General features: G+C 35.2%; 1 protein-coding gene across 2 annotated transcripts; it reads left to right on the top strand.

Moving 5' to 3' along the window:
• The first annotated feature begins 1,549 nt into the window (after window positions 1-1,549).
• LOC145629368 (uncharacterized) lies at window positions 1,550-12,510 on the top strand. Of its 2 annotated transcripts, XM_081681951.1 has the most exons (13): window positions 1,550-1,872; window positions 7,730-8,352; window positions 8,432-8,665; window positions 8,772-9,020; window positions 9,101-9,451; window positions 9,552-9,818; window positions 10,314-10,645; window positions 10,738-10,938; window positions 11,052-11,162; window positions 11,265-11,346; window positions 11,434-11,532; window positions 11,623-11,767; window positions 11,879-12,510. In XM_081681951.1, exons 2-12 carry the CDS (start codon window positions 7,732-7,734, stop codon window positions 11,713-11,715), a joined length of 2,640 nt encoding a protein of 879 aa, XP_081538077.1. In that variant the 5' UTR covers window positions 1,550-1,872; window positions 7,730-7,731; the 3' UTR covers window positions 11,716-11,767; window positions 11,879-12,510. The 2 variants fall into 2 exon arrangements, with proteins under 2 accessions (XP_081538077.1, XP_081538078.1); XM_081681952.1 differs by lacking the exons at window positions 11,434-11,532; window positions 11,623-11,767; window positions 11,879-12,510 and having other exon boundaries at window positions 10,738-10,942.

The following is a 12,510-nucleotide window of genomic DNA, read 5'->3' as shown; positions in this document are numbered from 1 at the left end:
TTTAAATAACATATTTCAGTTGGTTTTCAGTTGATTAAACAATATACTATTCAAAAATTTATATTTTCAGTTGGTTTTTAGTTGATTAAACAATAACAATCATTTTTTTAAAACAATATACTTTTCAAAAATTTTATGACTAATTTGAAATTAACTTTAAATAAAAAAGATATATTTTCAGTTGGTTTTATCTTAAAAAAAATTTTAGTTAGTTGTTATAAAAAAATTTAAACAATGATTACATTTGGTTTTTTAGTTATAAAAAAATTTAAAAAAAAAACAAAAAAATAAAAATCCCCACAACTCATGTTAGTTAGTTGTTACCTCCAAAAAAAACAAGTTATTTGGATTTTATTTAAAAATTATCCATGTTTACTTTGTTGACAATTGTAAAAAAAGAAAATAAATAAAAATTGTTGACAATTATCTACGTAGTCTTTGACTCTTTCAAGTATAACTTTTTTTTTTTTAAGGAAAAAACTGCTTTTTTATATTAAATTAAAACTGCTGTTTTAAATTAAAAATAATAATAATAATAACTACTATCTTAAATCATACATATATATCTTAGGAATAAAGATAAACTGATTCAAAACAAAAACATTGATGATCATGGAATAAAGATAAACATGGATCAAGTAAAACATGATTAATATTTAAATTTTATTATCAAATAAAATATTAATTCGAATTCAAAAAAAAAAAATACCGTAATTAAAAAAAAAATATTAATTCGAATTAAAAAAATTATTAATTCGATTTTTTTTTTAAAAAATAATAATAAAATTACCATAATTCAAATTACATTACTAATTTTATCACCAATTCAAAATTAATTTACGGATGATAATTCGAAATTTAAAAAAAAACAAATTACAATCATAATTCGAAATTTAAATTCAAAAAAAAAAACCATAGTCGCATGCTATATGCGACTCCACCACGGCATAGTCGCATATAGCATGCGATTATACCGTGGTACAGTCGCATATAGCATGCGACTACACCATGGTAGAGTCGCGTGCTATATGCGACTGTACCGTGGTATAGTCGCACGCTATATGCGACTGTACAGTGGTGAGTCGCATATAGCACGCGACTATGCGATTTTATGCGAAAATAAAAAAAAATACCGACGAATTGGCCGGCGTTTTCCCCGCGTTTCCCGGCAAACGAACCCCCTTCCCCCGCCGCGATTCCATTGTCGTCAGCCCCTTCCTTTTTCCGGTTGATTTGGTATGATAAGTGGTTGATTTGGTGTGATAGATAGTGAGAAATTGGATGATTCCGGCGACCTTTGGGTGGTGGTGGTGATGGTGTGTACGGTGATGGTGATTCCGGTGACGGGTGGTGGTGGTGATGGTGTTTAGGGTGATGGTGGTGGAAGGAGTATAATTGGTGAGAAAAATTGAATAATGTCAAACATAAAATTAATAAGGATAGATGAGTCATTTAATACCACGCCCTAAATAATTTCCTTGTGGCATTTAGTAACACCCTTTAAAAATGGTAAGAGTTAAAGTAGTCAACAATACAGAGTACACAAGATCGAATAGCCCAAAGTTTAGGGCGGGAGACTTCAGTCTTTCTCTCTCCTCAGTTCTTCCCCAACAATAGCTTCTTCAATTACATGTCAATTACAATCAACAAAGCTTCAGATCATCCCATTTCTTATCAGCTGAATTCGTTGATTAGTACTTTTCTGGGCATCTCCAACAACCCCAAGAAGCCCCAACACCATGATTTACTGCAGCAATTAGCGGGACCCATTAATGGTGGTAGCAGAGCCAATTTGTTGGGGTTCTGGTTTAATGCTCTCAAAGTACTTCCATTTATGCTCGTGATTTCTCGGTAGCTGACAGTTTTTTCTGGGTAATTGCTTCCTTAATTTAATTTCTTATAATTTTATGATTTGTTAATTGATAGATTAATGCATTGATTGTAAAATTTGGGTTTGAATTTCATATTTGATTGATTATTATATGCTTAATTTGATACTGAAAGATTTAGGATTCCCTACTACTTTGATGACCTAGGGTCCTGTTAAATTGAAATTCTTAATGAATTGTTAGTTACTGGGTTGTTGCTGTTCTATAAGTAATAATGTACTGGGGACATTTTGCAATTATGTCCATTTCTGAACATTTTAGTATTACTGTAGCAGTTGAAACTTAAAAGGGTGCATTTTTCGAGCATTCTATGAACTTGGACTTGAGAAACCATTTCAATGGGTGTGTGTACAAGTGTTAGAATCGGCTAATTTATGGAAAAATTTCAATGCTTTTAATCAAAATTGAGATGTTGAAACTATCCATACCTATGTATGAGTGTCAGGGTCCGGCATGGGTACTTTTGAAAATGAAGGGTCATGTATATAACTAACTAATAATCGCTTTGTGTATGTGTTGCTACTTGCTATGTATTGAAATGTGTGTTAATGGCTCTGGTGAAATACTGATTTAGGCTTTGAAGAGGATTTCAATTAGTGCCTTAGTGGTGCTTTTGATCAGGATTTTACTTCCTTCGTTTCGTTCTAGATGCATTATTTATAAAAACACGGACTTTTAGGCCCTTTTTGGTTGAAGGAATTTGGATGGAAAAGAAAAGAAAGGAAATTGTTTTAATCAAATTCCCATGTTTGGTTGAATAAATGACATAAAAATCTAAAGGAAAGGAAGGGAAGTGGGAGGAAAGTCTCTTAACAAAATTTTGGCTTTCCTTTCCTTCCAAAATCGGAGGAAAGAGAAAAATAAAAGTAATTTCCTTTCTCTTCCCTTCATTTCCTATTCATCAACCAAATATTGGAAAATAAAATCACCTTCCTTTCCCTTCTTTTCCCTTCCCATCCTTTCTCTTCTTTTCCTTTACTAATATTGAACCAAACAGAGCCTTATGAAGTCTTTGGAGATGAGAGAAATAGAGATTAGAGAGACAGAAAATGGAGGACCCATTTGCTACGTGAGAGAGATGGAGAATTTATTAACTAAAAAGAAAATTATGCATCTAATTTGAAACTTCCTTATTTAGAAAGTGATGCATCTAACACGTAATGGAGTAAGTATAATATACAACAACAAAATTTTAGTCACAAAATGATTTGGGGTTGGCTGACATGAATTGTCATAAGGAACCGTTCGGCAAAGATAAAAGGACACAAAGTATTACATTTTGCATATACTAGCTGTTTTTTGTGATAGATAAATTAACGATACAGACTGCTTAGTCTTGACTCTTGTTTCTATTATCAATGGCCTTTGATTCTTCCAAGTTCATGAATTATTTTCAGAGCCTCATGTAGTAGGAACTTATGGACTGTCCATCAGAGATCAGTCAGTCCTCTGGTTTTTATAGTTAAACCCAACAGTGGAGTAACCTTTTGCTATTCGAAGTATCAACTATTGAACAAATGTTTGATTAGAAGAACTTGCTTCCTCCTTGTTTTTTCTTTTGAGAAATAACCAGTAATTTGAAGTCGGAATCTCGAGCAATTTCTATGCTGCAGCTTACCTGATTTGATTGACAGTGGTATTTATCTGCTGCATTATGAGGGAGCCAACAGTTCCTTTGGTGCTGATTTCAACAAGAACTTCTGTGGCCATTTCTGTTTTGTATTTAGTGTTTGTGATGATATTTATGAACCAAACTCCCCTTTAGTCTTAACCTAGTGTGATTTGCATTGATTGATAGACTCCCCTCAGCAACAAATTCTGGTGCTTTGAAAAAACCCTCTACTTGGAAGGCTAGATCAATGGAAAAATTTCGTATGAGCTCCCTCAATACCAAAACCTAAAATTCTTCACCTCCGGGCTTCTGTGATTGCACTGAAATCACCCGATACTGGTGACTGGAAACTAGTTCCTAACGGTGCTTCCTGTCATCACCATTCTCTCCTCTTTATTTTGCTTCTACTCCAGCTAGGTGTTCTACCTGAAACCACCATACTGCACTACTACCCACCACTTCCCACAACCTTTTTGATCCTGCAAATCACACCCCTATTTTGTAGGTAGGTTTTGTTTTTCTTCTTCTAAGTTCATTCTTTAGAGCAATAATTAGTAAGTTATATTTTGAATTAAATTTTTTGTGGGCATTTTGGGGTATATACTGTTTTAGTCCTAGCAAATACTGTTATTGAAATGTGATAGGCCGTCGTCGAGCCTACCAAAGATAAAGTCTTATCTTGGTTTCACTAGCTAATAGCAAGGGTAAGAAAGGGTCGAACCCAAGAGAGACGTTGAATCAACCACCGAGATACTACCGTTTAAATAAGCTAAATGAAGTCGAAATTGGTTTGGTTTTATGTAACATGTAATAATTCAATTCAACTAATACTAAGGGGTGATTAACAATATTTAGAGGATTCTAGGGCTCGAGATACACCACTCAACTTTGTCACAAATCACAAATAACATGTAGCAACAATGGTAAATTAAGGGGATAAAATAGGGGAACTCATTTAAAGCACCCAACTACTCTCTTAAGTTAGAGGGATTACTCGAATCATGAATACAACCTACTCTCGTGGTTACAAAGCATAAAACAAGTATTAAAGCATAATCACGATGACAAAAACATTCCCTTTATTGGAAATTCCTATTCTCATGGCATTTCAAGTCAATTAAGCATAAGGGAGCTAACTCAAGTTCATCTCTCGATCCTTCGTTGAGAAAACTTAGATAATAGTTCTAGCAATGGCCATATACAAGAACTAAGCAATTAAACCACTTAAGCTCAACTAATTAACACCCAACAATTACCAAATTAACACATGCAACAAGTAATTGGTGAATTAGTGACTACATTGAGGGTTTTACCCAAACCCTAGAAAATTAGACTGTTCACAATCCATGGAGATTAAAGCAATTAAGGATTTCAAGTAACTCATGAACTAGATTTAACTAAAGATTAAGCTAAATAACAATCTAAGCATACAAGGATTAAGCAAGATAATTAACAATCAAAGCAATTAAAATGGAAGAGAAGAGTGAGAAAAAGTTACCAGAAGCTTCAACTTGAATAACAATGGTGGAACTTGTCTTCTACAATGATTGAGATTGAAATTTCTAAGCTATTAATTAAAATCTAACTAATAATTTGAGAATATTTATGTTTCTACAATTACAAACTAAGAGGAAGCACTAAAAACTTGGATGTCGTACAAATGAACTCAAGGGGTTATGTATAAAGACCCCCAAATAAAAAAGACGGAGAAAACAAGAGTCGGACGCGGCTACAGGTCTCCGTGCTAAGGCAGGCACGGACGTGCAGAATATGAGAAACAGTTTGCTGCTGTTTTGGCCGGGGGATCCTGCACGGACGTGCCAAATGTGGCACGGACGTGCATGCCTTGAACTTAAGGATCAGTTTTGAAACTGATTCGAGCTGGGCAAATTGCACGGACGTGCTAGAATCGGCACGGACGTGCTGAGTATCTTGCACGAACGTGCCTAATTCTGCACGGACGTGCAGGATCTGGAAAATGCAAACTTCCCGGATGGTCCGTGCAAACTTCCTGGTCCGTGCAGGCTCTCTTAGGCCCTTTTCTTCACTTTTTCTTCGGTTTTGCTCCATTGTCTCGGCTTCTAACCTCGGTTTATCATCCATATGCTTCAAATGGTCGTCTTTGGACCTAAAAACTCAACAAAAACACTAACAACCCGTGAAGCAAGGGATACACAAAAATTGAACGAAAGTAGAGTAGAAGTGAACTAAAATGCCAATATATCAAGTAGACAAGGTTCAAAATAACTTTAAAATCATATCAAATAACAAGTTATCAAAATGTTGTATAATGATTACTATAAATTTTAACCTTTTAAATAATTAGAGTATATTTTTAGTGGTGTACACAAAGTGTATTGACAATCTCAATTGAGCAGTGGCGGATTCAGGATTTTGGTGAGTCACCATCAATAACTGATCACTTGTTTCAATCCAAAAATTATATATATGTATATATAAAAAATATATTTCACCAAAATGATTTCAATCCAAAAATAGGGACATAAAAATCCATACTACAATAGTACTTAAAAATTCAATCTTACAAGTCGAAAGTACGTACTCTAAATAAATAACATGTTACAAACAAATAGTACTATAAAATTATTATATTAAATTAACTTTATTGTACAAGAATTATTAAAAAATTATACGGAGTACACAAAAAATAAAATAGTGAGATAACTTAAGAGACCTGTTATTAAATATAACAGGTCTCTTTAATGAAAAAAAAAAGCAGCGCAACAAATATTCATATACAATGTCAGCAGAAAAAGAGACCTGTTATCTGGATAACAGGTCTCTTTGTTATTTAAAAAATCTGATAGTGTTAGGCAGCAATAGCAGCAAAGAGACCGCCTATCTATAATAGGAGGTCTCTTTGATATTTTTTTTTTTAAAAAAAAATCATTTTTTTTTTTGCTGGTGAGTCACGTGACTCACCATGCACCTACATAGTTCCGCCCCTGCAATTGAGTGTGTGTGTGTGTTTTTTTTTTCTTTTTTGGTATTTAGGAATAATTAATATTAGCTTTTGTCATATAATTTTCAATCTATATTACTTAAACTCTTCATTTCACATTTTCACCTCACGTACTCGTGTTGACACTCAGGCATGGGTATGAGCGTATGACACTTGGACACTTCACTTTTAGTTCAAAATCATGAAATATTTTTCACATTATAGCCGAGTCGGATGCTTGGACACGTACCCGTGTCAGACATGGGTACTCGAATCCAAGTAACATAGATTTCAATCATGTTTAATATCATCCCAATGTATGTGTTTGATTTTTTTTTTTTTTAAATTTTTTTTTAATGTTTTGTTTAAATTACATGACTTGTGTGCTTGCTAAAAAGATGTTTAATTTAATAAGCTCTAATTTGATGTTTTGAAATGCAATTATAAGCTCCATAATTTAGTAGTATTAGTACCATCTAATATGTAATGTTGCATTAGAAGTATAATGCTAATTTGGCAAGCTTTATCTATTTACTTACGTTATTGCATTCTATTACAAGTTAATGTATTGTAGTTTCATTGGAATTTTATTTTAAACCGATATAATTTTGGAGTGCATTGGTTTATAGGTTTTTGCGCTTTTGATATTGAGATATTCTCTCTTACCCTTCTTTCTTCCTCCATATCCCTTTTTAATAGTTCCTAACTTCCTTTAATGTATTGATGCACTTGTAATTTTTTTTTTAACCTTTGCTATTAACAATTCTTTATATGCAATGTCCTTATAATTATTGAATGACAAATATGACTAGTGAAGAGTGAAAAATCTGAATATATAGCTGATTGATGATTGGGATACTGGTACAAATTTTGAAGTACATAAACTTTATCAAATGCATCATCATTATCATAACCTAAAGTACCTTTTTAAGACTTAATAGTTCGTGTTTTGGTATCATTATTGAACTTATCCCTTCTAGGAGGTGAAGGTATGCCTTTATATGAAGGAATATCACATGCTGTTGATTCTATATGTTGACAAGCAATTACCTATATCTTATACTGAGAAAGTTAAATGATGACATAAAGTATGGATACCATTACTAGTGCAGTTAGACGTACAAAGATGGTTTAGGTAAGAGAAATAAGAAGCTTTTGGAAGCTTGCATCCCAGAATTGAAATTTGTCGATTTGGTAAAATGAGTCACCTGGCTCCACATATGCTTGAATGCTGAGCTTATTTATGTGTCTCTCTTTTTCTGTCAGAAATGGATCGTTCTTGGATGTATGGTAAACGCAACACGCGTGAATTTTTGGACGGGGTTAAGGAGTTTTGTAGACGTGCTAAAGAGCACCAAAAGAGTAGTGGAGAGGATGAAATTTATTGCCCTTGTCGTGACTGCTTTACTGTAAAGAAATTTAGTGATATAAAAATCATAGAAGAACATTTGATTCGTCGTGGGTTTAGGCAAGCGTACCATGTGTGGCTTTGGCATGGTGAAAAACTAGTTTCTGGGGAAACTTCTAGTGTACATGATATTCAGCAGGAGGAGAGTGATGAATCTGATGAGAGTGAACGCGAGAGCTGTGAGAGTGATGTAGGGGATGAAGACAATGATGACGAGGAAGATTACATGGATGAGATGATGGATGGGGTAGGGGATCGTTTAAATGAACGAGGCAACAGACGAAGTAGGGGTCCGACGAAAGAGGTTCAAGTCAAAGAGCCTATGTTTCTTGAGTATGATGATCTTGGTCAGCCAGCGGGTGATTGGGAGCACGTTTATGCGAGACATCTTGGTAGCTGTGCTAAAAAAATTAACATTAATGTCAAGCAGTATCGATTAGTACCTGAAGCCGACAAGCAAACATTATGGAATAAGACAAAGGTTAGAATTGGATATAACCTAATTTATGTAATGTAGTCGATGTTGGTTATTAACATCAGTTAGTTTTCTGATTACACAGGCTTTGTTCCACATTGAAGATGGTCCAACAAAGGAAAAGGAAAAGTTGTTTCATTCTGGAGTGGCCAGCCGATTCAGAGGTTTTAAGACAAGGTTAGTGAGTCGTTGGATCACTAAGACAACGAAGCCTCCAGAAAAGAGTGCACACTTAATGCCCTGGGAAATTTACAAGGGAATCATCACGAAAGTGGACTGGGAAAAGTTTGAAGGAGATCGTACCACTGATGAGGCAAAGGTGATTGTAATATCAAAGGATATAATAAAGAAAGATGTTAGTTAATATTGACGCACAATATGTAATCAAAATATCAATAATGCTTATTTATTTTCTAATCTAATAGGCTATTAGTGAGAAGGCAAGGAAGAACGCAAAACAGAACAAGCACTATCATCACTTAGGGTCGAAGAGTTACAGGAGGAGCAAAGAACAGTGGATCAAGGATGGAAGATACCCTACTGATACTGATGGATCATCATCTTGTAGAGTAGCTAAACGAGGCTTGGAATGGCTATTGGCAAGACAAGTGCCTGGTGAAGGAGGAACTTGGGTTATCACAAACGATGAAACACGGAAAGTTGCCAAAAAATATGTAGGTATTGTTGAATGAGAAATTTGTTGCTGTAAATTGACGATATCTAATGTATATAAATGTGTCCTAATTGCCAATAGGAGGAGTATATGCAACAACAGGCCAAAGGGACTTTTATTCCACAGCGGAATGTGGATGCCCTGTGCATGGCTCTTGGGAAAAAAGATCATTCTGGCCGTGTTTATGGATTAGGGGGACTTAATGTTGGCCATCGCAAGGCCTTTGGCAAGCCAGACCCAAGGGTCTCTGAATTGAACCAAAGGCAATCATTGGAGGAAATGAAGGAGAAAATCAAAGCTTCCTTGATGGAGGAATTTGAACAAAAGCTGAAAGATCAAGTGGAAATCCAGGTCAAGCAAGCACTGGCCTCCATGATGCCACAAAAATTGCCCCAAGCCACCAGTTCCAATCTATCACCACCTATGTTGACGGTAAATACTTACTCAGTCGACAATTAAAAAAAAATTCCATTTATACTCAAAAAACACAATATAGTATCTTGCATTAAGCTATTGAGCTCTTGATGTATAGGCTTCGAAAACATGTCGTCTTGCTGTGTGGGATGCCTACTCTGGGAACAAAATTGTTGTAGCAGGTGGTACGGCATATCCCTATGGTGATGGGCCAATGTGCAATCAATTGATCATGCCTGGCCACATGAAGGTATGTATCAATGATCCTTACAGTGATTTTGTCGATGTTGACCTCCCGGTACCTGCGGAAGGTGTCACTAAGATTGGTGAAGCTCGAGACAATTTCGTGCAATGGCCCGCAGCCTTAGTGTTGTTTGAAGATGAGGTGAGGACTGATATTGGACTCAAACTTATTTTAGTTTTCCTACCTGGCGTAGTTTGAGGTCTTTTTGTATTATTCTCCAAGTCATATTTTTGACTCAGATTATAAATAGATGTACATTGACTCAGATTATAAATAGATGTACATTGACTCCAGTTATAAATAGATGTACATTGACTCAGATTGGAAAACTTGATCCTAATTGACCCAATATAGATCAAACAAAAGAGTGCATATTTTTGCTTTAATTCCACCTAAAGCTGTCCTAATTTGTTCTAAAAAGGCTATAGGCCTTGATTCACTCAAAATGAAAGTGGAACCTTGTTATCCCAAAATATAACCCATTTTCTATTTATGGTTCTGTGATATTACCTAAATTGGCAACGTTCGGTGTTTCAAACTATTTTGTCCAAATTGGCCCTATATAGTCCCTACTTAAATTATAATAGAATTTTGTGAGCTAATATGACTCTATTGACGATTGAAAAATGATGTTAGGAGGCCATCCCAGAAGAAAGGTATGAAGGAAACAGCAATGAAAAGGTTGACAGCAGTGATCTTCAATCAGGAGAGTCAGCAACCAATGTCAAAGGGTCAACACAACAAGTTGGGGAAGACATGGTTGCTTCCAATGGTGAGAAAAGTAAGCTGTTGCAAGTGCAACTTGTCATGGCGAGTCAACCGGAGCGGTATGATGTCACAACGGTTCTGTTAGATGCAAAAGTGTTCCACTTAGAAAAGGACACTGAAACTTTTATCACAGCGGAGGACATCAACCTGTTACTCAGAGGGGCAAGGCTGAGCATTTCCGTTGTTCAGGTCTTCATGATGTAAAATTTTTTACCCTCTTGATCCTTTGAATCTGAATGATTTAACGAAAGCTGTGCATTTATCATACATTTGACACAACTTTGATACACAGGTTTCTAATTGATAGATACATCTCTTCTTTTGATTCGTCACATATTGGGTTTCTTTGTCCCCAAACAATCGCTGCATCTAATGTCCGTCACCAGACTCACCACCATCAAGTCACTGCAGACTACATAAGGGATGTTTTCTTATCCAGTAGGGATAGGGGTGATGCTGGATACCAACTCATATTGGCTCCATATTATGAAGAGTATGTATGAACTCCAAACTTATCTATAATTATGTTTAATTGTTTGTAGTAGAGTATGAATTTTTCATTAATTATTGTAACTTAACAGTTAACATGTCTTGTAATTCATACAGGGAGCACTGGATACTCATTGTGATTAACCTTTCATGCGGCAAAGTCTTCAAGTTCGATTCCTCCAAGGCTAAAAAGGGGAAATCTTTGACCATAAAAGACTGTTTAGATATGTAAGAAGAAAATTTGTGCACCATAAATTTTGACTAAGAAAGTTTTTTTGTGTGATGTAAAAGCATTAATAATCTCATGTTTGTGTGTGTATGCATGTGCAGGGCTTACAATGTCTACAAGGGTAAGGGTAAGGGTAAGGGTAGAAAGGGGCGCAACTCTAAACTGAAATGGTTTTCTATAAAGGTATATGATGTTAGTTAATATGTATTGTTAATCTCTAATAACTAGATACGTGTATCTTGACATTTTATGAATATCTTTCTTATATAGTGTGCTCAACAAACTGGTGATACTGAGAGTGGCTTTTATGTCATGAAATTTATGCATGAGATAGTCACATTATATGGTGATTGTCAAAATATGGATAAGGTATGCATCATTTAAGAATTATTTTGGCTTTAAGTTGCAGTAAATTAAGTTTTATTTTAACTTGTGTGGTCTAATTCATGGTCGTCAAAGGAGTATCAAAGACGAGATGAGCCCTACACTGATGAGGAAATCAATGAGGTTCGAGAGCAATGGGCGATCTTTTTTGGAGACAAGTATTTGTGAAAAACCTACTTAATTGACAACCTTGACGACTTTTTGTAAATATAATCTCAAGGTTATATGCATTAATTAACTTCTTATATATGCTCTACTATGTTATTTATATATTATAAACTATATATACTGCGTATATGTGATGTTAATGATGGTTTTGTGTGGCATACAGGGTGATATCGTGTTGATTTGTTGCTGGCGGTATTTTGAGAATAGGTCTTGGTGGAGTTTAATTTCGTGTGATTAAAGGTTTTTCTAGATTTTAAATATTTGGTGGATCAAGTACAGGAACTTTGCTGAACTTCCCCTTAAATGTAGAGTTAGTGGTGGTGCTCGAGACTTTTGGGGTTATGGTGGTTTTTCAGGGGGCTAGCTCCCGGTGGTGGAGGAGGAGGGAGGTCTTGGTGGCATTTCAATTTTTTAGAAAATCAGGTAGGATCGATTTTCTGTAGCATAACCCTATGGCCTGCAACAAGTAAGCTCATCAACTAGCAAAAAACCAGACCTTTTGCTATAGCATTTAGGCATTACATCCTCTTCGGCCAAAAAGTCATGGACTTGTTGCTGCCACTTGTGCAGCTGGCCGAGCCTGCAATTTTCATATTAATGCTCGGTGCAATTGATGTTATTTCTACTGGTGGTACACTGTACACAGCTACCTCTGACCTCAATTGTGCTCTGCTGTAGTTGTTGAGAAACAATACTCATATCATCATATGTATGGAATTATGGGTATTTAAAACATATTTTTTATCAACAATTTGTTTGGTTCTATGATATATTCATATGTATTGCTGTGTACAA

The sequence above is a fragment of the Chenopodium album genome, chromosome 4, assembly GCF_948465745.1.
Source record: "Chenopodium album chromosome 4, dcCheAlbu1.1, whole genome shotgun sequence".
Taxonomy (NCBI): Eukaryota; Viridiplantae; Streptophyta; class Magnoliopsida; order Caryophyllales; family Amaranthaceae; genus Chenopodium; species Chenopodium album.
This window is presented reverse-complemented; position numbering and strand designations above follow the sequence as displayed.

Excerpts from the sequence above, each read along its gene's own strand:
- LOC145629368 (XM_081681951.1), top strand. The coding sequence starts at position 7,732 with ATGGATCGTTCTTGGATGTATGGTAAACGCAACACGCGTGAATTTTTG. Across the intron at positions 11,163-11,264 it reads ATAAAAGACTGTTTAGATAT|GGCTTACAATGTCTACAAGG; the intron begins GTAAGAAGAAAA and ends ATGCATGTGCAG. Across the intron at positions 11,347-11,433 it reads TGAAATGGTTTTCTATAAAG|TGTGCTCAACAAACTGGTGA; the intron begins GTATATGATGTT and ends TTTCTTATATAG.